The sequence below is a fragment of the Lactuca virosa genome, chromosome 6 (genome assembly GCF_052849685.1).
Source record: "Lactuca virosa cultivar CGN04683 chromosome 6, Lactuca_virosa_CGN04683_v6, whole genome shotgun sequence".
Taxonomy (NCBI): domain Eukaryota; kingdom Viridiplantae; phylum Streptophyta; class Magnoliopsida; order Asterales; family Asteraceae; genus Lactuca; species Lactuca virosa.
Genome location: NC_136431.1, coordinates 88,158,625 through 88,184,154, shown reverse-complemented (window position 1 = coordinate 88,184,154; position 25,530 = coordinate 88,158,625). Strand labels below are relative to the sequence as shown.

Genomic DNA, 25,530 nt, shown 5'->3' with positions numbered 1-25,530 from the left:
GGAGAGTCCTGTGAGAATTATATTGTCATCTACACAAATGGCAGCTCAGTTCAAAGATATTGAGATCTTCCGACTGCTAGGATTTTAACTGTAATTCTTAAGGGAGGGTTCAAAGGGTAATACTTACCCATCCTATACAGGATTCAACTGTTGAAAATTTCGTTTGGAAATTTGATGTGCAAAGATCGATCTCCATTCATGTGGGGGATTGGTGGAAATTTTAGTATAATAATGTATATTTTTACTAACTTTGGACATATATAAATATATACATATGTTGTATATATAATTAGGGTTGTGTTCTACTCTAGTGAGAGCTTTGAAACGATATATCATGTCCAAAATGGAGTATATGTGAATGAGATATCGATACTCAAAGTTTAGTATTTGAGAATAGAAGTTAGCAAAAGAGGTGGGTGTGGAAATGAGTCTCACATCGATAGGAAGACCATACTCAAGTGAGTTTATAAGCTTGAATGTATGATATGCTTACAAACTTGTGTCTATGGTTTTACTCTAACTCCTACCCACGCGCAAGGGGGTGCGAATCTTGGATTTCGTAGGCCAAATTCACCGAAATTGTGCATGGGTGCGACCTGCCGACACGGATGCAACTCTAAAAAACTTGGGCTCGCGCAACCCTCATTTTTGTTAAACATGACAGTTTTGGTCATTGGTTTGAATTTTTGGTAACCGTTGCATTTATTACGCATTCATTGTGCAACTAATGTCATTTTTTAGCATTGGTTTGAATTTTTGGTAACCGTTGCAGTTATTACGCATTCATTGTGCAACTAATGTCATTTTTTAGCACAATCAATTCCTTAATTACGAATTGATTTTTTATTGTATAAAAACGGACCTCTACTGCCTCATTCGATACACAGATGCAAATACTCATCTTTTTCATCCTTTTATCTACAACTATTTCCGACGACTCTTTCAGGCAAGTAGCCATATCTGGCAGTACACATTGTTACGGTTGTTGTACCCTTAGAACAGACGGCGAATCTATTTAAGGAAATCGAGGTCAACTCGAGCCTCATCCACTGCGTTTGTTTCTAACGTTTTTCTTGTAGATTATTCGATTCAGAAACAGATTTTTCAATTCAAGAAACGGAACTAATAACTAACAAGTTTCACATTTTTTGCAGAGAAGGTTATCAACTTTTCCTCCTCTTGTGTGTTTAAGTTGGTTTTCAGAATTCCACTCTCACCAGTAATCAAAACTATTAACCTTCACCAAAACAACATTTAACAGTCAGAAAAACAATTAATTTTCTAATAAAACAGTAAAGACATTTCTTGCACTTAACACGACAAGAAGGATATGTCACAATCCAACTCGTATCAGCTTCTAAAGACTTCAAACAACGTGCGGTGTATGATAATTGCCGTTCTTGTGCATGCAGGAAGAGTAAGTGTCCCTTTTGTTCAAATAATTTTTGTGCAGGAAGAGTAAGTGTTCCTTTTGTTCAAACAGTTTTCACATGTTTTGATAGATGATAGAACTAAAACGTTAACAAATTATACACATAAAAACTTTTAAAAAAATAAGGTACATTTTAATTGATGTATTGGCTTACACTTTCAAAACGTGTAGTTATCGTAAAGATGAAACTATATTTTCATCGGCTGGATACAGGTGGAGATAATTATTTTTTTCAATAGCTTGTTGTCAAAAGTAACTCATGTAATTCATTTCGATTATTATTATACATGTTCTATATGTCATATATGTCCTAATAAAAGAAAAAGTCTAATTTCTTTTATTAAAGAAAAAACATAAACGTAAGCATATGTTAAACAATACCAGGTATGTAATTATAGCTTTTTGCCAAACAAGTGGGGTGATTAAGAAGACTGAATTTGATCTTATTGTTAACAATAAAACTATATTACAAGTTTTTGTGTTAGTATAATAAAAAGCAATTTTGTTAAGATAATGTACATTTAAAGATTGTCACTTTGAGTCTTAGTCTAAAAATCAAATATGTTGGCTCTTTCAACGCCTGCAACATATAACTTTGGTGCTTGTCAAGCCTATTTCATAAAGATAGTTTCCTATAACAAATGATATATAAATATAACAGATATATTTAACAAAGAAAAAATTATTGAAAACTTGTGGAAAAGTTGCCTCCAAAATTAACAAGTGGCAAATAGTTCAGGGGTTATTTCAGTAACTTATCATTTACTATTCATAGTTTGACTATGAATAGTAATATACATGTTAATTGAAATGAAATTGGACGTCTATATTTCACTATTCATAGCTTGACTATGAATAGTAGTATATATATGTGAATTTGATTTGGACGGTGAATTTTTGGTAGGCGCCTACAATTGGAATTCGAACGGCACATTTTTTCTACAATTCATATTATATTGTTTTTGGCTATAAATAGCCTAAGCCATGAACCAGAGGAAAGAACACAACCAAAAAATCATCCAAGTATATATAAAAAAAGCATTACATATATATACTGATACACTACCGTGTATTTTAGCTCTCCCACTATATTTTGTAATCTCTTTCATAATCCCTGTAAACACTGCAAATTATAGTGAATTGTTTCTCGGCTTCCTCCGCCCGTGGTTTTTTCCCGATTTGGGTTTCCACGTAAATTCCTGTGTCTCTATTCTATTTATTTTATTCGTATTACGTTGTGATTATTACGCTTTGATAATTTTTGATCTCATTCCGCATTGAGCTAATATTATTTAAGTCAATTTGGATCCGTCGTATTTTACAACAAAACTATTTTTCGATACTCTTCGTCGATAGATGACTATATATCTGCGAGTCACAAGATCAGATTCTTATTCATAATTCTTATCCATAACTGGCTTTGTGACTCGCAGAGATATAGTCATTATCAATGAAGAGTATAGAAAAACTTTTCCAATAATTTTTTCTTTGTGATCGTATATGTGCTATATTTGTAAATTGTTTGTTATAGAAAACTACCTTTGCTGATAACTTTAGGGAATAAGTTTGACGAACACGAAAGTATATGTTGTTGGCGACGAACGGGCCAAAATATTTGATTTTATACTAAGACTCAAAGTGACAAATGCACATCATCTTTGTCGTTCTTATTAAAATTTAGATTATAATTGCTTTCTATTAAAGCAACCCAAAAATTATAATACAATTGTATCGTTAACAAGAAGACCAAATTCAGGTTTCTTAATCACCTCCTCACCTGTCGGTAGAAAGCTACAATTACATACCTAGTATTGTTTAATATATGGTTATGTTTATGTTTTTTTCTTTAATAAAATAAATTATACTTTTTCTTTTGTTAGGACATATATGACATATAGAATATGTATAACAATAATCAGGATCTACCTCATTTTTTTTATTTTTTTTTTATTTTTATATGTATAATTTGTTAATGTTTAGTTCTATCATCTATAAAAACATGTGAAAACTAAAAACTGTTTGGATAAAAGGGACGCTTACTCTTTCTGCACAAGAAAGACAATTATCATCCACTGCCTTTTGTTTGAAGTCTTTAGAAACAGATACAAGTTGGATTTTGACATATTCTTCATGTTGTGTTAAATCATAAATGCAAGAGATGCATCTATAACTATTTTTTTATTATTTTATTAGAAAAGTAAACGTTGTTTGGTAAGTGGAATTCTGAAAACCAATTTTAATTAAACACACCAAAGGTGGAAACGTTGATAACCTTCTGTGCAAAAGATGTATAACTCTGTGAAGAAAATGCGAATATAACTTTTTAAACAAATAAATCAAAGAACATGATTATCTATTGTTTTTGAAATGAACCAACACACACAAAAAAAAAAAAAAAAAAAAAAAAAAAAAAAAAAAAAAAAAGGATGTGTAGGAACTCAGTCACTCACTAGTCACCATTTCACAAACCGATCAATAAGTTGATTTTTTAATTCTTTAAAACCCACCAACAGCACTGAAATGTAGGGATTCAGTATAAAAGAGTGGCATCGAGCATTTTGAATATCAAATTATATAGTTAACTAAATGGATTATGAAATAGTTGAAATTAATCGACGTCATACCAAAACTTCATCAAACTAATTCAAAACCTATGACACAAAATCAAATGAAAATAAAATATCACAAACTGGATATATTAATAGCAAAGAACTACTAATTCGAGCAACCTTATGAATTGCTACCAAAATCAAAAGCAAAAAATGGAAAAGGATACAAAGAAACGAAGCTGCGGAGAGATATTTAGGCACAAGCTTGTGGATGGGAGAACAGACAGCTGTCATTGAAAAAGGAAACGTGTCATCAGGAGTCAGATGACTCATCTGAGGCTCCATCTTCAACTTCGGTTCTTTCATCAAATGACTCATCTGAGGGTATCTTTAATGGAGAGAAAGAGGGTATTGGACTCTAAACAGTCTAATTCATTAAAGAGAAACCAAAGCATTGTTGGACAACACAAAATAATAGGCTGCAGCCCAACCTATAAGCTAATTTGTTACTATTTTTTGAGTTGGTGCAAAGAACTTTTTTTAATTTTAATAAGATAAGAAAGTTTCATTATCACGTCCATATTGAAATTATTATTCATGCATAAGATCACCCATACAAAACGTTAATTCATGATGAACGATAAAGTGGTATATATTTGAATGAAAAGATCAATAAACGAAAAATAAAATCTACATATGAAAAAGAGACAAGAGTCAACACGTAAAAATAAAATAAAATACGCAAGCAGTGAAAACGGATATAAAAAGTAGATCGAAAATTTGGTGATGTGAACGAGGGGTTCCCTCCATTTAATAACGGGAAAATACCGCAAATAGACAAAAAATAGGGGTCAATTTCTAAATTTAGTCATAAAAATAGGTTTTTCCGGATATAGACATACATTCCGCGGAGGACCCTCCGCGGACCTCTGTGGAATAACGTCATCTTCGCGGACCAGCTAAAAGTCTGATTTTTTAATGTTTAAAAGATTGTTCCGCGTAAGCCCTCTGCGGATACATTAATACCTCCGCGGAGTGACTTGTTTGACCTTCATAAATTCCTCCGCAGAGAAGGTGACGAGGAGCTCCGCGGAGAGATTAATGTCTCCGCGGAATGGGTGGTTGCAACGATTTTTAGACGGTTTTTTTGATATAAAGTGTTCTTTTTTATTTTTTTTAGCTCAATTTGGTCGATTATCTATACAATAGATCAGTTCTTTTTCATTTCATTTTCAAAAAAAAATATGAGTTTTGTTATTTTATGTACTGAGGGTTTTTGGAAGATAAGTAATGGGATTAACACCTACGTTAGACAAAAGTTTAACAACTTAGGTTTACTGCTTCCGCCAAATTTTGATCGTCGAATATTGTTTGATTTGGTCAAAATTAAGGCTAATATGTTCAATAGTAATATATCATTATCATTTCAACACCCGGTTCATGGGTATGTTATGAATATTTTAAACGAAGCAGATGTTCATCAACTCAGAAATGTAATTTCTGAAACGAATGAGATTGTGCATTTGTATTTAGAGGTGTTTCAGGGATTGGTCTAACAGACAGAAGCAGTTAACAAGATTGTACCATACAATGTTGAAAACGTTGTATCCGATAATGTTGAAGAGTGTCCAGAAGAAGAAACTGTGGCAGTGAATACGGTTGAAGAAAAAAATTTATATGAGTTTGGAAGATTGACTGACAAAACTTTGTCAGACGGTGAAGAGTCAAATGAAGGATGGTCAGAAGATGAGTTCACACACGGGAAAAAAGCTTCAGACATATTTTACGGTATGCCTCCCATACCTGATTGTCCTGATCCTATTGTTGAACCCGGACCATTTCACAGTTTAGGTCCAAATGATGATATGTTTGTTCGTCAAACATATGATAACAAACAACAACTAATATTTGCTTTGAGTCTTAAAGCAACCGGAGAAAAGTTTTAGTTTAAGACCAAACATTCTAACAAAAATCGTTATGAGGTATATTGTGAAATTGAGAACTGTAGTTGGCGTTTATACGCAAAACGCCTTGATCCCACTGATGAATTTGAAATCAGGACTTTCAACAACGTGCACACATGTTCGTCATTATAGATACACCCTAATCATAAGCATGCTAATAAAAAAGTGATGGGTACTATATTGCATGAGATTATGGGAAAAACTCGTTCCAAGGTTTGGAGGCCTAATGAAATATCAAGGGATTTGAATGCTTTGCTGAAAATCAATGTAGATTACAAACAAGTTTGGCGCGCAAAACAATATGCTATGGAACTGTTGTTGGGATCCTCTGAAGAATGTTTTTCCAAACTTCCTATTTATTTTCACAATTTGAAGAGGCATAATCCCGGTACAGTGGCCTATATTCAAACAGATTCTGAAGATTGTTTCGAGTGTTGTTTTTATGCCATTGGGAGCACGATAAATACTAAAAACTTGTTGTTATTTAATATATAATTTTTTTAAAAAAATTATAGAGTGTTTAATATATTGCAGATACGAGCGTTCAAACGCTTTTGTCGTAAAGTTATAATTATGGATGGTGCCCATTTGAAGGGTGATTTTAAGGGAACCATATTGCATGCAGTAGCTATGGATGGGAACAACCAGATACTGTCCCTTGCGCATAGAATACGCAAAAAAGAGAGTGGTCTTACTTGGACATGGTTTCTTGAAAAGTTGTATGAATGTGTTGGTGATTGTCAAGAATTAACTTTTGTAACTGATAAGACCGATGCAATACGGCTTAGTATTGAAAATGTTTTCCCACATGCTCATCATGGCTTGTGTGCTTTTCATCTACTAGGAAACATAGTACACAGGTTTGAGAAAAATGATAAAACAAAAGTGTTGTTTTGGAGGCTTGTGAAAGCTTACAAAAGAAATATTTTTGAAGAATTGTGGTATAGATTTAGTTCTACTAGGCCGCAAGTAGCAGCGTATCTAAGTGAAATTCCCCGTGCTAAATAGACTAGAGCATATTCGCTGTCGAAACGGTACGATTACATGACCTCGAACAGTGCAGAGTCCATGAATGCTTTATCTGTAGATGCAAGGAAGATGCCTATAATACCCCTTCTTGAGTTCTTCCGTCGTCTTTCACAGGAATGGTGTAACAAGCGTCGCATCGAAGGAGGTATGAATTCAATTTGGACTTTAATTAGGTCGAATAATAAGTTAATTATATATATCTTCTTTACAGGGAAACGTTTAACAGTGCTAACCGAGTGGGCTGAAAAAGTAGTTAGTAAAAATGAAGAGCGTACGACAGGATGGTCCGTTTCTGGTGTTTCAGATGCAATATATCAAGTGCATGATTTCAAACATGGTGGCATAGTTGATCTGAGGCAAGAGACTTGTACATGCAAATATTGGGAAGGAACTGGGTTGCCTTGTGGTCATGTCATAATGGTCTTGAAGCACTTGAAAAAAAACTAACTTCGGACATCTGGCTATAGATGCTTACAAAATGGAAACGTACCGAAGTACGTATGAGGAGCCGGTTTACCCCCTTCCAGAACCGTGTGATTGGGAGATTCCTGCTGAGATGATGGTTGTTAAACCCCCGATAATGGATACACGTCAAGCTGGTAGATTGAGAAACAGAAATCGTATCCCGTCACAAGGTGAGGAACCTATAGTAAGAAGGTATAGTAGATGTGATAGTACAACACATAATGCAGCGACTTGTCCGGCATTGGTCCCAAAGAAACAAAAAAAGGCTACAAAAAGTAGTGCGGCATCAGGTAGTAACACAAAAGGGAAAGGGAAAGGGACAGAAGGGACTCAGGAGACGCTAGACACGCACGGGACACAAGAGACGCGTTGGACGAGTGGGACGCAGAGAGAAGACTATTGTTCAACGTTTGATTTGAATGATTGATGTTGTATTTATAATTAATTATGTTTTGTTTTAGAGGACATTAATTTGTGTACTTTGAAATGGTGTGTTTATTTTAAAGATGATGGGTAATATTATGATTATATTAGTGCGTCATTACTAGTAAAATAATAACTAATACTCGAAGATAATACATTCAACAAACCAGAAACATATAGTAAACGTACAACAACATTAATTAACTTAAGGGAATTGCAAAGGATACTTTTCTTTCTCCATTGTTATGTAGTCGTCCTTAATTCTTATTTTATCTTCCATACGATCCTTTTGGCTCTCAAGTTCTATCATTTCTGCATCCTTTTCAGCAAGCCATTTTTCAGACAGTTTGATATTCTTCTTAGTTTTTTTATCCATTCCTCATGATCTTTGATTTTTTTAGTAATCGTCATCCTTTCCTCAACCTCTTTGCACTCCGCCGCAATGAGGTCACAACGTTCAGTGAGAGCTCGAGATGAGTCTTTATCTTTTTTTTTGTTCTTCAGTTGTAGTTGTTGCAAAGTCTCCTCAGACATATACGACTCTCTTAAATTTGGTGATGGGCCAAGAAAAGGGTCGATCGGATCACAATAGAAACAATCAACTTCGTTGCACGAGCAAATATACAAAGTTGAAGATGAACTCATTTTAAATTTTAAAAAAAATTATAACTCTATACCAAAAATCCAACGACCATCCATGACTATATATAGTCCCTTCCACTCCGCAGAGAGCTGTTGTCAGTCCGCAGAGCTTTTTGTCAGTCTGCAATAATGTTTGTCAGTCCGCAGAGCTGTTTGTCTAGTCGTTGTCATCCATACATTACAATTATGGGAATACAATTATTTATTTAAAGGTAAATATTTTATTATTAAAAACTAAAGAACGCCAACAGACCATTACAACTATGGTTAACATAGAACTGAATACAAACTAATATTCGTTGTGATCCATACAATACAGTTCAATTGAATTGTCGTGGAGGTAAGACCACAACACTTTCAACTGGTATTTCCCAATGCCTAAGGGTTGGAATAGGATTGACCGTCTCAGTTTGATAAGCATTTCGATACACCGCGGTACTTAACTTTAAATTTACCATTTGCTGGATTTCTGCAATTTCAAGTCTTTGTAGTGAAGCTATAGCATGCTCACAAGGTATACCGCATTTTTGCCATTTACCGCAACTACAAATACCACGGTCTAATTGGACAGATTCTGTTGTTGAATACTTACTCACTTCATATCTGTCGCCAACAATATGCGTAATCCTACAACCATCCGAGTGGATAAATCTTTTATGAATCACCTTAAGTGCATAAGGGGTTAGAAGACCATGAAAATCCCATGTGAAATGAACTGAATCAAAAAACAAAAATTATGATGTCATAACGTATAATAACATATCAATTGACCATTTGAGTGATGTCATAACTTATAATTACCTCCAAACGCAGCACGTTGAAGATACACTGCTTGCATCGAGTCATGGACCATTTCAATGATTGTTGTTATTGGAAACTCATGCATGTTTGTTCTTAACCAATTGACAACAACGGGAATGTCAATGAATTTAACATTGAAACATACTCTTGGAAAACAAGCCCGTAACCATTTTGCAATGGGAATATTGTCAAGCCAATGAAGATCATTCCCATTAACCTCATTTTTTAAGTTGTTCAAACATGCATAAAAATGAGACAAATTATACGCTTTACAAGTCTTCTAGAACAACTGCTCTACGACTGTATTGCTTCCGGTGGAAGCGCGTATTTTCTCAGCTATATTTTTTATATGAATCAGGGTAGACTCTTTGAACTGCAAAGTCTATGGAATCAGACATATGGCTTATGAAACCAACTTCTGTATTGTCACATAAACATTCTTTAAGCCTCCTCATGAACCATAACCATGAATTGTCACGGTTTATGGTTCCCAAAGCAAACGCTATGAGAAGGGGTTCATGATTTCCATCTAAAGCAACCGCAATGTACATGGATCTTACATACGCCCCAATTAGAGGTACTTGACCAACGAATATGATTGGTATCATAGACGTGAGAAACGTACAAATCTGTAAGTCAAGATAAAAATATTAGGCATATAACAACTTGAAATAACTAAATATTTATTTACTTTAAGGGATTACATACCACACATCCCAATGCCATGAAACAAATTTGGAAATGATTGTACTGATCTTTCGTAATGTATGTGAAGGTGTTAGGATTGGTTCTTTGCAGATTATGGAAAAAAGTCGGTAGGTTGGAGAAACTTTTTCTTAATACCTGATTGACTGAACTCATTTTCACAACTTTAGAAACCTTGTAAAAATGAAAACTCTTGTCCAATTTAAAAGGAATTAGTATACATTGTTCCGCAGAACTTACTTGTCTGTCCACGTAAATGACTTGTCAGTACGCGTTACTGACTTGTCAGTCCGCGTAACCTGTTTGTCAGATTATGTTATTTGAATGTATGGTTTCGTAACATTTGTTGGTGAATTATGTTTCAAAAAATAAAGGATAAATACCAAATTACATATAAATAAAGCAATGCAAGAACAATACAAAACGCAGTACTAGTTAAAAAAACAGGACATTTTTCAAAAGATTCCAAGGGGCTTCATACTCGAAACTCTGTCTGTTGCTAATAGATTTGTATTCTTCTTTAGACGCCTCCAAGATGTCTTCCTCAGTATCATTCACACGATCGTCTTCAATCTTATTATAAAGATCGTTGAATAACACAACTTCTGTTTTCAATTCATACCATTTTGCAGCTATATCAAGCGTGTTGCGATGGTTTTCTATGGTGGTTTCAGCGTCAGTGTTGAAGGTATTCGTTAATAAGACCCAAAACATTATATCCTCCAAAATGGTGTTCTCGTAGACATTAATATATGCACGAGTTAGAAACAAATACTCGTTAGCGGTCCATGGGTTTGAACCCATTGTAAAACATACAAAGTATATGAACTAAAATAGACTAGATGAAGTGATACATAATTTTTTGTCGTTTTATATAGACATGACATTCCGCAAATATCTAACGATCATCCATGACAATATATAGACCCTTCAACTCCGTAGAGAGCTGTTCGTCAGTCCGCGTTACTGACATGTAAGTTCGCGTTACTGACTTGTCAGTCCGCAAAGCGAATGGTCAGTCTGCGTTACTGACTTGTCATTTCGCGTTACTGACTTGTCAGTCCGCATAGCTATTCATCAGTCCGCGTTACTGACATGTAAGTCCGCGTTACTGACTTGTCAGTCCGCAAAGCGAATGGTCAGTCCGCGTTACTGACTTGTCATTCCGCGTTACTGACTTGTCATTCCGCGTTACTGACTTGTCAGTCCGCATAGCTATTCGTCAGTCCGCGTTACTGACATGTAAGTCCGTGTTACCGACTTGTCAGTCCGCAAAGCGAATGGTCAGTCCGCGTTACTGACTTGTCATTCCGCATTACTGACTTGTCAGACCGCGTTACCTATCTTTTTATATATAGTAAAGCACGTATCTATATGTACGAATTAGAGGTAAGGGATCATTTCACAAAATGGCATCCAATGTACCAACGTCTTTAAATGCAGCTAATCTGTCTAATGCGTCTGCTTCAACAAATGGTACATCTCCATGGACGAAAACAGAGGTGTTGGTCCTAACACGATGCTGGATTACCGTTTACGAGGGTCTGCCGGTATTGGCTCCCCTTAATTGCCTTCTTGGTGATGAATGCTCCCGCTTAGTAGCTTTGTTCAACTATAAGGTGGGACAAGGACATCAACGACTAAAACCCGATATTGTTAGTAAATGCATGGATTTAAAGACTAAAGTCACATGGTACAATCGATGCTACAATTATGAGAAAATGTGATGCTATGATGCTGATGATGAAGAACTTCTTGAATACGTGAACGGATATTACCTGTGCCAGTTTGATGAAACTGAGTTCGAGTATACGGACGTTTGGAATCTGGTTAGAAATAAACCCTTTTTCATGTAGACGACTCTTTTATTCGTAATGTTCTATATAATGTTTGTTAGTCGTTCATCTTTTATTTGTAATGTTTTCTGTAATGTTATTATGTTATTTCAAATGTTTGTTTTCTTTTTAATGTATCGTAATAGATGTTGGTGAATTATGTTTCAAAAAATATATGATACAAAAGTTTTTTATAATAAACAAAACTACTAAAAACAAGTATTTCATAATAATGTATACAAACTTCCAAACATCAAGTTATTTAGTATCCCAAAAAATATTTGTCATCCTATTTCTGTAGAGAAATCCCGCATCTCTACATGGCTTATCACTCTTCACCGGTACCCCCGAAGCAATCATTTCCATATACATGCTTACGAATACTCCACAATCCCCTCTATTAGTAATATATTCTTGTTGTGGCGCGTCTACAATATCAATAAACTCCACAACTGCGTTGTCTTTGTGTCCATCGGGGAAATCCTTCCAGTAGTCAATGACATCTAGCTCTTCGATTATACTATTCCCAAAACTTTTGAATTCTCCACCAGTCAAGTACGTTGTGAAGTAATTCATACATCGTACTGAATCATAAATGTGTACTTTCCAAATATCTAAATGTAGCACTGCCAAAAACCAATGGGCATGAGGAACGTTTATGGGGAATAGAACCTGCAAACAAAAACAAATTTTATAGTCATTAATTCAGTTCCTATATAAAATAAATAATTAATAAACTTAAATAACCATATCTACATCCTTCCATTTAGGATGGCCTCCGACACCATTTGCTATATTCCTAAGAAAATATGTTTTTCCGTTTTTCAAATTAAGTTCTTGAGGGAATATCGTCCACCTTGCGTTCGTCGGGCGTCTTTCCATGGGCAATGCACTCCATATCGCAATATGCTGTACATTTTAAGAGAAAAATGTTACAGTTATTTTTATAAATTATCGTCTAAAAATGTAGTTAAAAATTATATTTAACGAATGTTACCGAAGAAATTAACCACCCAGCGTCAGTAACTGCAAGTAACCTCGACCAAAACTCCACATCTAGTGTGAGCATATACAGCCTATGTTTAGTGATTAGGTTGGAAGAGATCGTATTCCATTCTCTCCAAAAACTCAACGTACTGGCAGCTTCAACACTGTCGAGCAAGAGATGATTTGAAACATCAATACTCTCTTCATTCACAATGTCTTCATTTGCTTTTTCAGGACTCTTCACCACTTTTTTTTTCTTTGCTTTGGTGATTTTCTTCATTTTTGGTGTGGATTGCAACTAAAAAATTACCATGTTAAATAATTATCAATACGTTAATATTTTAAAAATATACCAAATTTAAAATATGAGTTTTGTACCACTGTGAACGGAGTCCGCTGATACCATAGAACACCCCTCTTTCGTTGCGGCCTAACAATAGGAGTCATTTCTTTTGTGTGATGTTCACCCACGTCCGATGACGGCTCAACATGCGTAGGTGTAGGCCCAATTTCCCCCTCCAAACCATGAGTACCTATATCATCATAGTCAAAATATGTATCATGGTAATATTTTTCTTCCTCCTCTTCATTTATCATTTCTTCCTCCTCCTCCTCCACCTCTTCCTCCTCTCGAAACCCTCTGTCTGGTTCAACATTTGTGTCTGGTTCATCTTTTTTCTGTAATACACGGTCTACTTTAGAACTTAAGTCAGCCACAACGCCTAGTAGACGCTTCACTAATGCCTTTGTGCTCATCTTCTTCTTCTTTACCAATCTTGATGTGTCGTTTGACATATAACTTGTTTCTATTTCAAGATGTTGCAAGGAAGAAGCATTTGTGGCAGATTCAGTCGAAGATGTTTGTATTTCGGACTTGTACATCCTTCTTCGAGCAGGCGAGGCAACATGAGGTGGACTATTTCGGACATGACTATGTTGCCATGGGGGAGACTCTACAGGGTTAAGAGTCCAATTGACATAACGAACATAAAACGGCAACATCAGCTCCTCCGGGTTTGCCACGACATTAATAGGTTGGTTGTTAGGCTGCAAAAATCAGATTGTTAGTTTAACATGAAAATACATTGGAATTTGTAAATATAAATGATTGTTAATATAAAAAGCATACCACATACACGTTCATTATTTGACAACATTGAACCCAAGATAACGGTGTTTTACTTCTCCACGCCCTCATCCGTGGCAATTCTATAGGCGTGCGTATATAAAACTTGGTTGCCTCTGGGAACGTCTCCAAAATCCATATCTATGAAAAAAAATTAAGTATCGTTCTATTATACTATAAAAGTCATGATACAAACTTATTATATAATGCAAAACGAAGTTCAAATTTTTATAGTATAAAAAACTAAACAATGATAACTATTAAAATGCATTAGAAAGTAACCTTAAATGGAAGCATAAAACCGGGAACGGTATACTTGTGTACTTTCTTCGATTCGGGATTGGCCTGCTTCAATTCTCTAAACTCTTCTATTTTCTTAAAGATTCCACACATCATACGCGAAGTATATTTCCAGAAATTCGTACCCCATGCAAACCTGCAATTTTCAATTTATCTATTATAATTAGTGCATTGCATACTACTGCGGGAATGCCTGTTTTAAAAGTAATACATGTTCCAATCATCAATATTATCAGCAAGCTTGTATACTTGTAACGCCCCGTTCCTAGTACGTACTTAATTTATTAAAAGTCTTTTATAAAGAGCTACTCGGCGAGTAGTAGCCCTAACTCGTCGAGTAGATGCCAGGTTGGACGCGGGTTTTAAGTGATCTACTCGGCGAGTCCGCGCCTGGACTCGACGAGTAGGCCAGTCAGGAGGAAACTCTAACATTTAGGGTTTGTACCCTATTTAAACGTCCTTATAGCCCTCATCCCAGCCTCCAACACCCTTAAAGCGTTCCCCTCAAAACCCTAGCCTCCATTGGTGCGCTTGAGTGATTCTTTCTTGATTTTGAGTGTTTTGGTGTATTCTTGGAATGGTAGAAGTGAAGGAAAGAGAGAAGGTGCAAAGGAGAAGAAGGAGATCCAGAAGCTAGCTTCCATTTGCTACTTCATTTGGTAATAAAGTCTCTACCTTGATCATTTTCCTAGTAGAACTTCATATATGCTTGTTTTGCCACTTTTTGGACATTTCAAGGTCCAAACTCGAGATTGGAGCTCCCTTAGGGTAGTGAGCTATAGATTTGGTCATCATTGAGCCCCAGGAGCTCAAAGTAGCTACCTTTATGCAAAGCAAGGCCTTGTTCCAAACCCTAGTTTCCCATTTCTAGCTTATTTTGGTGTTTTAGCTTCATACCTCTATGCATGCACGTAAAGTTGGCAACTTTACGTGTTATATTGGCCCTAGAAGCTCAGATCTATGAATTGGATGCACTGAAATCGATTAGAATCAACTGTTTAGTGAGGACATGCATAGGACTCGACGAGTTGTTCTTGGACTCGGCGAGTCGGAGCGCAGATCCTCCCGATGTCTCCGATTTTGGAACTATGAGTTGAATCAGCGAGTGGAAGAGGACTCAGTGAGTTAGAACAAGGATCTGGAAGTAGAGGGACTCAGCGAGTCCACGTCCCGACTCGGCGAGTCGAGTCACGAGTTAGAGAAGTGTGAGTCCGGGAACTCGGCGAGTTCATAGTAGGACTCGACGAGTAGAGTCAACCAGGAAGATGACTTTGACCAGGAGGTTGACTTTGACCAGGAAGTTGACTTTGACCAGGGGTAAAATAGTCATTTTACCCTGAGATAAGTATCAGTTTTTGATCTAGTGTTTATGGGATTTGTAGCCGGGGAGTTCCGGAGCAGCAGTCAGACTGTCTCAGATTTAGCACCTCAGCAGCCAACGTTACGAGGTGAGTTTTCCTTCCAGTAGGAACGGGTCTACGGCCACAATGCCGGCCCGTTTAGTTAGCAGTAGTTCCGGACTTCGGTCCGATGCAGTAGTTCAGTGTGCTTGATGTCTTTGTGATTCAAGCATGTCTTTGTGTTATGTGTTCCGGACTTCGGTACGATGCAGTATGCAATATATGTGCTTATGCTAGTAGTTATCATTATGCTATGCTATGTTCAGTCGGTTTCCGGACTTCGGTCCGATGCAGAGGGCAAGGCCCTGGTTAGTTCCGGACTTCGGTCCGATGAAGAGGGAAAGGCCCTGGTTAGTTCCGGACTTCGGTCCGATGCAGAGGGCAAGGCCCTGGTTAGTTCCGGACTTCGGTCCGATGCAGAGGGCAAGGCCCTGGATAGTTCCGGACTTTGGTCCGATGCAGTTTCCGTACTTCGGTCCGATGCAGTGGGCAAGGCCCAGTAGTTGCTTTATATGTTATTGTATGGTATGTGGTAGTTTGGGGGAGCTCACTAAGCTTTGTGCTTACAGTTTCAGTTTTTGGTTTCAGGTACTTCCGCTAGTAAGGGGAAGAGCTCGGGATGATGGCATGACACACACCACAGCTTCAGTTTATCCTGGGAGTTTTATTCAGACATTTTGATATGTTTTGACATCAGTTGATTTGATTAACTTATTACGACATTTTGAGACGCATGATGCATGGATTTATCTTTTAATATTTAATATTATGATTTAGTAAAGTTTTCAAACGAAAAATTTTTGGGTTGTATTTTTGGGATGTTTCAATACTGCTGCAGGAATGCCCGTTTTAACGTCCCGTCCATGTAGACCCTTCAACATTAAAACAAGTTGGATAAGCATCACATCATCTTCATCTTTTAGTGCCAAATAATTCGGGGACATAATCAAGTCTTCTAAATCTTTCAGCCGCAAACGTGCATCAGAAATATTTGGGAACAACCGAGCACGGAGATTTGAATTTGAATGGCCCTTTTCGTCATGGAGTAAATCCACATAAGGACCAACTTTTAAACCACAAATCAGAATATATTCAGTTTCACCAAAACCCAACTGGATCCCCTCTATATCAAACAGAAACCTCCCAATTTCAAATATTTGTTGACACCTTACTTCGTGCAACATCATCATATGCACAAGTAGGGGATATTCCAAAGGGGGAAGCTTCGAATAATACTCGTTGTAATTGTGTTAGGCGCGGAAAATAGTCTTTAATGATAGTCCCCACCACGCCTTTCAAAGTTAAATCCGCTTTTTGATTGAGATCTTCGTGCTACACAACAAAAAAAAATATTATTTCATTTAAAACATTACTAACTGAAAATAAAAAACAAGATTCCTAAATTACTTTTCTAATTCGGTTTATGAAATAAATAGCAACATACTTTTTATATATAACTAAATACACAAAACAATAAGCCAGCAAAAGCAGAAAAAAAAATTGTGCAAAAACCATTTTTAATGTCATTCCGCGGAGGCTAGAGGTCATTCCGCGGAGGCCTCTCTGCGGAGTGACCTCTAGCCTCCGCGGAGGCCTGCATTTCTTCGATTATAACATTCTGCGGAGGTAACACGTCACTCCGCGGAGCACCCTCTGCGGACTGACGTCCCCCTCCGCGGAATGGATCATCCCAAAAATCGTTCCTGCGATTTGTAAACCTAAAAATTCTAAATTTGTATACTATTTCAATGTAATAAAATGGGTTTTCCTCTAATTTGAATCATATTCGACATTTTCGACATTAATAATTAGATGGGAATGTGAGAAATACCCGGGAACCGTATCCATCGGCCATAAGATCGGGGAATTCGCGGTCCATCGGTGATGGATTTCAAGTGCTATATACTCGATTTCACCGGATTTGAAGTCGTTTCACGGCGTATTCCGCCGGAATTGAAGTCGTCGCCGGATTTGAAGTCTTCGATGAACGCCTATGCGAGCCGATGCGGAGTGACGAAGAGAAACGGGGACCAGTGGGGACCAAAAGAGGACCCCTTCATTTTTCTCAAAAAAAAAGGGTTGAATTTACGAGATTACCCCCTCTACGCGGAGATTTCATGGTTCCGCGGAGGGTCCTCCGCGGAATGTATGCCTATATTCGGAAAAATCTATTTTTATGACTAAATTTAGAAATTGACCCCATTTTTTTGTCTATTTGCGGTATTTTCCCTTTAATAAGTACCAACTATCGTTTATCGGTAGTTTAATTAACCAAATTAGAGGATACAGTGTGGGCACATCTCGTGCTCGTTGTGGCTGGGGTGGACGCAAAAAACTGCGTTATAACGTGGGAACACACCCCCCCCCCTTCTCGTTTCTGCTCGTTATGACACTTCTCGTGACAGTTACCACTTATTGAAACGGGAACTAAAAACCAATCAAAATCATTTTCCTTCATCTTTCTCTCTTTCTCTCTCTACTTATTTTCTACCTCTTAATAAGTTATAACATTGGAACACCATTTCTTGCATGGTGTTATGTAAGGTTGATGTGTCATGTAAGATGACGTTATAACACCGGCCCATACCCAATGCTCTTAGAGAACCAAAATTTGCAATATTACCCTTATCCTTTACTAAGACTTGGGTTAAATTATTTACACTTCTACTTAAAAATCAATTTAATGAAAATAAATAATTACTCAACAAACTAATTAATTGACAACACATAAAGTCGATTAAAATGATTCTATCTAGTTAGTATAAGAATCATATGATATGGTACATTGTGGTTGATAAGGAAAACTAGGTATGATTGGCTCTTCAAACAAATTAGGATCTCCCCATCGCTTATAACATCAAATCTATTGTCTTTATATTGATTAAACATACCAGGACAAGTCTAGTTTGAATTGGGTGCAAAGGTGTATCAATCCCTTTTTATGTTTGTAAGTTGCTTGTAATTGTAGCTGTTTTTGTACTTTCCTCTTTTGCCCCTCTATCTAATTAGTATAAAAGTTGATTAAAATGCTTCTAACATTAAAATGTAAACAACTCTATTTATTATAACTTGAACTGTAAATCTCGAGTATCCTTCCTAATAAATAAAGAAATTTTTTGCCACATGGCATGCTCTCCTTCAATTTGACAAATGTCAATTTGTTGTAATTTTGAATTAGTTTTTTTTCCACATGTCATTTTATGGGTTTTCCTATTTTATTAAATTCCATATAATATTTTAATGTAATAATTACAATAAATATAGTAATAAATGGATATCAATTTTATTAATGAGCTTACCTTCTAATTTCAAAATTTTTAAATTAAAATTAATTAGTTTCTTTTGTTTATTTATTTAAATTATTTGTTTAAATTATTTGTTTAAATTTAAAAGATAAAAAACATTTCAATGTTAATAATTCATTATTTTTCTTATTTTCTTATAAATTCAAAGTTCTCAATTATTTAGACCTTCATATTAAACTTCTTTTTTTTTTAAATTAACTCATGTAATACATGGGTCTCAAAACTAGTTTAATTATAAATTTAAATTGATAATTAGATTAAATGTAATTAATTATGCATTAAAATGTAAACAACTCTATTTTGCTGGAGTTACAAACCCTCCACCGCCATCGTAGGAGATTGATTGAGTACACGTATTTTCACGTGTCTTATAAGTGTTGACACATGTCATTTTATGGTATTTTCTAAATAAATAATATTCACATGTCAATTTATGATTTTTTTTTCAATTTTCATAAATTAAAATGTCACCTAATATATATATATATATATATATATATATATATATATATATATATATATATATATATATATATATATAAAGTATTAAATATAATAAATATGATAATAAATGGCAAAGACCGTCTATTAATTGGTGAGAATTTAAATTTATAAATCCATTTATAAATAATAATATGTTATGATTATTTTAGATAGATGATAACATATTTTGGTTAATAAATTATAATTTAGATCCTTAAATGTTATTTTTTGAAACATGTTCAAATAAAAATTAGTTAGACGTATCCGTTAAACGTTCGATTATCTATTATTTATCTGATTTTTTTTATCATTGTTATAAAAACTATCATTAAATCGAGTTTTTAACTTTATTTATTTAATTTTTTAGTTTATCAATAGCTATTTTGTTGCAATTTTTTAATTCTTGCTTTCTTTAGACATGATATTTTTTAAATTTTCGGGGTTAAATCAAATTATTTATATAGGAATATCATGCCTAGTTGAGTTTTTATAAAGTTTATCATTTTCAAACAAGAAAATTCTAAAATAACAACTCTTCATAATATATATTATAAAATGACTATATTTTTAATAAATATCATAAACAACTCTAAAATTTAAAATTTTGTATAACATAAAAGTTAAAGTTGTATATAGATTTTGGAGCTTAATATATATATATATATATATATATATATATATATATATATATATATATATATATATATATATATATATATATATCCTAATAAATAATTTTTTTTTTGTCATGAGTTACAATCTCATTTATTTGGTCACATGTTATTTTGTGGTTATTTTAAATTATTTTTTTTCACATGATATTTTATATATTAATCAACCCGTATAATACACGGGTCTCACACCTAGTGACAATATATACGAAAAACTCATTGGTTGCTAAAAGAGTTGAATTTATATTTTTTGGACTCTAACAATACATGACAATATCAAGGATTCATTAGTATGAGATTGCAAACGGAATTTCTAGCACTCTAAGAGTATGTGCTTAGTTTGTTAGAGTCGACAGTGCATTGTCTCCATGAGGCATTGATCATGTCTCCACATTGAGTTTCAAGGTCCATATTTGGGAGGCTAACACGTGATCCCTTAGAAGATTATGGTATTTTTCTTTATATGTTTTTAGAGCGTTTGAATATCGAACCACCAATCGATAGTGCATTTAGATGGTCAGCTCGATATCACTATTATGGCTTTTCGGACGCAATTGCCATAGATTTATTGGGATCATGTAATGAGATCAGTAGACATTGTATGTTTATATTTAAAATATATATATATATATATATTTAGTGGGATTTTAAAATAATTGTTAGAAAGTATTTGAGCAAGTTGGAGAGTTTTCATAACGGTGTTTCGTATGTGATTGTCATGGATTTTGAATTTCCTTTTTATGACGGTGGTGGAAGTATTTGAGCAGTCGGAAAATTTCTATATGGGCATTATATATCATTTTTTTCCTACAACCTTAATTTCTTTTTTCACGCTAGTAACTAACTTCTTATTTTTCTCGATATCTTTTATGATACCTTCCACATGTGTAATAGTTTGTTTGTACTTTTTGACGTCTCTATGGTTGACTTCTTCTAAGCCTCACATACAAGCAAACATTTTATCAAGTATTAATCAGTGGAAATTCTCCACACTTATGACTGAGGCCAACATCATGAAATGGATTTAGGATCTAGGAATTACGTTCACCATTTCTTATCAACGTCATCCTTACTTTGGTAGCCTGCTAAAGATGAAAAAATCATTCAGAAAAAGAAGAAATAAACTTGCTTTCTCAGGACTAGAAAATGAAAAGGAAAAACCTTGCAAACACTTTGTAGGTACCACATCACACAACATTTAACACATTAGCGTGCTTTAAAATGACATATACACATTAATCATTTGTGTTGCACACGAGGTTATTTATTTGAGTGTTTGTTTCCCATACAACTGTTAATGCAAACCACGAATAACTTGTGTAATACACGAGATTATATATTAAGCGTTCGTTCTCATGCAACTGTCTGTATCGTATCTCATCATTAATTTAAACTCCAAATTATCAAGGAGAGTTCATGTGGGACATTTTTTTGGGTAAATATAACGTTGAATGGATATTAATATTGACTAACCAAAGTTACGTGTTAGTTATTTCTTGATCAAGACACGATGATACATATGTTCAAAACTTGTAGAATAATTACCAACAAAGGAATATGTCAATACACCACCTTCCGTCCACCTTCTTATATTTCTATTTCCAACGGTTCTTCTTCATCACGCATATCTACTTTGTCGAGCCGAACTTCTGATTCCAGCAAAGTATCATCGGCTCTATCATACACCTATTTTTATCCTGATCCTCAGATATATGTGAAAACATGTTGCAAAAATGGATGTGATATACCTATATTTATCTGAATTTCTAACATTGTTCTTAAAATATCCCTTACAGCTCACCAGACGTTGCAAAAATGGATGATGATATACCTATATTTGTGTTTTTCATTTTGGTAATATGTATATGAACTTATTAATAAATGAATCTACGTTGTTTTTCTAATCCATATATTTGATGCATCTATGTTAACTTGTTTAATTTTACATTACGAAAAATATATTGTCACAAATTTCATTGATCACCTTAACCGTTTAGCGGAATATCCGCAAAACAGTTAATGTATCAAGATAACCATATAAATAATTATTTAGAAAAAATATTTCACACAAACTCAAACCTGTTTTTGGCAGGATCAAATATCAATGATCTTTTTTAAAAACCAAAAAGATGTTGATGATTTGTATCATCAATGTTATTTAAGTTTAATGAGATTAACTTGTTGACCAATATAATCTTAATAAATATTGAACAAATAACGGTGGTGCGGAGTGCATACTTGTTCGAGATTATTTAGATTTAAAGTACACTGTTATTTAGGGGATTCCTGACGGGGGTTTAGGAGCAGCGCCCGTGGTAGCGGGATCCAAGGGGTGGCAACCTGGTTTATGAAAATCTTAATTATAAACCCAGTTTAGTGGCAGTTTTTTAATAGTTATCAAACTGTTTTATGACTGTTTTTCGTCAGTTTTTTGTACACTGGTTGATATATTTTCAATTACAAATGCATTTTCTAGCATTTGACTGCATACCATTGAAAGCTTTAGCCGCACGCTTGAACGATAACCCAGAAAGTCAAGTGAATGATTGGATAAATAGTTTATATAAATGACAAAGTAATATTTCTATTTATTCATCAAAATAAACGTCCCTTTTGAACCAAAAATGGATTTTCCTTGATACACGTTTTTAATCATTATTTTGGTACAATTCAAGACATAACATTCATCATTCTCAGTTCTTGATCTCATACTGAGTTTTATCCGATTAGAGATTTCGAGTCTATCATCGAAATGTTTTAATCTAAAAGTGTAATTCACGACTCTCAATAATCCAAGCATTCTTAACCCCGTTTTTTTTAACAAAATATCTCTTTCTTTAAGTAAGATCATAAAGCATTCTTAACCCTGTTTTTTTAACAAAATATCTCTTTCTTTAAGTAAGATCATAAATTTAGATACAAATCATTTATAAACTTTTAATCAAGCAACAATGAGAGACTAAAAGAAACACACATAACTTCTAAACATAAACCATTACACAAATGAAACACATTCATGTCCTCCAAACAAAATTACAAACACAAACACAAACAGACACAGAGGTTCTCACAACAATACAACATAGTACTTATTAACCTCTGACTTATTGACCCCACACAACTACTACCTTACCCATTCACTCATCCAACATTCGGTGCACAAACACACCAACATTTCTCAGACCATTATAAAGACTCATACAGTCTTTACAATACCCACTTCTACAATCAACACCATCATCACATCTCAAAAACAGCTCATCAACATGACAAATGGCACCACTTTCAAACAACTCAAATAATACCTTCAATTGGGCCACTCCTGAATTCATCGAAAGAACAACAAAGTCTCCATCTTTTGCTGTTTCTTTAAACCAATCAATGAATTCAAACTCTTCTTCATGCAATGGAGCTTCAAGATAATCAGCAGACATCAAACTAGGAATTGTTTTATCTTCTTCAGTAAGACCCGGGTGGTATACGAATGTTACACCAGGTTTTTTCACATGGGAGATGAGAGCAGATATGTCGTGATCAACCACATAAACATTGAAAGAATCAGGATGGATTGGGTAATGTGGGTCGAATTTGTGTCCCCCCATGTTGATGTTAATCAGCCTGTTTCTTGATGAAATGTTTACAGATGTGGGTAAGTATGAAAGATTTGGATCAGAAAGAGGCTCGATGTATTGCATAAAAGGTTTGTTTTTTGAGATTGATGGACATTCGGAAGGAAGCTTGTAGTTTTCAAAGAAGGTGACACTGTCTAATTGTTTCTTGAACACGATTAGGGTGAAGGGATCTATCCCACAAACGTGAAGAATCTCGGAAGATCTTAAGAGTAATGAAATTGGAGTTGCAGATCTTACTAGATTGAGCATACGGAAGGTGGAGGAGCCTACGAGCATGGCGCCAACACCACCAGGGCGTAATACGCGTTCGATTTCTAGCACAAGAAGAGCTGGAACGGAGACCCTGTTTAGGGTTCTAGAGAACACAAAGTCGAAAGAATTGGAATCGAAGTCTAGTTTGTGTTGGAATTGTTTCTGTAGAAGGGATAGAAGAGGGTTCCTGTGAACACCAATTGCATTGGAGAATCCGAGTTCTCGCAATGTGAAAGCGACTGAATCTGCTCCATCTCCTACACATAAGGATTTTGCTTCCATGTTTAGCATTTCCTTGTTCATCAGCTCTTTGATCACACTAACAGTCAGATTCATTCCATCCACACACGGAATGGAGACTTTATCAGAGGATTTGAGTTGTGCGTTCGCGATTGAGCCGATGTTTAACGAACATTTATCGAAATTTAGCAGGATTGGCTCGTTTGTTCGAATCTCGTTGGTGATACGAGTGAGTGAGAGAAGAACCATGGCTAACACGAAGAACATGGCCCTGAGAATCAAACGCCAGGCGAGAGTCCCTCGTAGGATCTGCCATTTCAGAACCTTAAAATCCATTTCAGAATTTCGCAATTCAACACGGTTTGTTGACAATCGTAGCAGATTGAAGTAAAAACGTTTGTAACTTGTAAACTCTAGAGATTCAAGAGTAGAAATTGAAATTGAACAACCGAAGTTTAAAAAAAGAACAAATCTAGCGAGTGCAAAACCTGGAGGAGGTGTGATTTCCACCCACGAGTAATACTATAGATTTTTGTAACCCTAACCAAGCCCTCACCGGAATTCTCCTCCCCATTGTCGTCTCGAACCAGGTTTGATCCATTCTGCACCTTACATGATTTGGAAATCGAGATTATTGCATAAGAGAAACGAATTACAACTTACAGGCGGTGTAGATTGGAACTATAGAGAAGAAAGATGGATCTGGATTCTGATGCTTTGGAATGAGTGAGAGAGTTTGAGTTTGAGTGAATTATGTAAAGGGAGCGAGGGGAAGGTTCCTTTCAATGTGTTTGATTGGACCCCATTGATATGCATGTGACTCTGTTAAATGATTTGTGAGTCGACTCGGTATGACTCGAATCAACAGATATTTTCATTTCCACCCCTCATCTTAGATTTCGGGGTTAGTTTCACCTCAAAGCCTCAACAATGGTTTTCATAAAAAATATATATATATATATATATCTAGAAATTTAAATATTGCTCATATTTGAAAATGGGGTAAATTACACCATTCGTCCCTCGTGCACATGCCAGAAAGTGTGTTTAGTCCCTATTTTCAAAAATTAACTCGGACCGTCCCTCTTTCTGTTTTTCCTTACACGCTTAGTCCCTATTGACATGAAATGACTTTTTTACCCTTAATAATTAATTTTTTTCATTTTATTTTGTTTATTTATCAGTTTTAAATTAAAAATAAAAATAAAAAATATCTCTACCCATCTATTTTCATTTCCCCATCTCAAGATTTTCCATAAACCACTGCATATAACCGTCGGCACCTCCGG

The 25,530-nt window shown here is 35.1% G+C and overlaps 3 protein-coding genes across 4 annotated transcripts; 1 reads left to right on the top strand and 2 right to left on the bottom strand.

The window, feature by feature from the left end:
• Positions 1-6,989: 6,989 nt before the first annotated feature.
• Positions 6,990-7,866, top strand: LOC145121725 (uncharacterized). Its single transcript, XM_079057428.1, has 3 exons — positions 6,990-7,119; positions 7,186-7,341; positions 7,442-7,866. The coding sequence occupies exons 1-3, from the start codon at positions 6,990-6,992 to the stop codon at positions 7,864-7,866; spliced, it is 711 nt and encodes a 236-aa protein (XP_078913554.1).
• Positions 7,867-8,824: 958 nt separating this feature from the next.
• Positions 8,825-9,390, bottom strand: LOC145121724 (uncharacterized). The gene is made up of 2 exons (XM_079057427.1): positions 9,306-9,390; positions 8,825-9,219 (listed from the first exon to the last, which is right to left on the bottom strand). The coding sequence occupies exons 1-2, from the start codon at positions 9,388-9,390 to the stop codon at positions 8,825-8,827; spliced, it is 480 nt and encodes a 159-aa protein (XP_078913553.1).
• Positions 9,391-23,077: 13,687 nt separating this feature from the next.
• Positions 23,078-25,016, bottom strand: LOC145119605 (uncharacterized). Of its 2 annotated transcripts, XM_079055284.1 has the most exons (2): positions 24,730-25,016; positions 23,078-24,550 (listed from the first exon to the last, which is right to left on the bottom strand). In XM_079055284.1, the coding sequence occupies exon 2, from the start codon at positions 24,506-24,508 to the stop codon at positions 23,255-23,257; it is 1,254 nt and encodes a 417-aa protein (XP_078911410.1). In that variant the 5' UTR covers positions 24,509-24,550; positions 24,730-25,016; the 3' UTR covers positions 23,078-23,254. The 2 variants fall into 2 exon arrangements, with proteins under 2 accessions (XP_078911410.1, XP_078911409.1); XM_079055283.1 differs by having other exon boundaries at positions 23,078-25,016.
• Between the last annotated feature and the right edge of the window lie 514 nt (positions 25,017-25,530).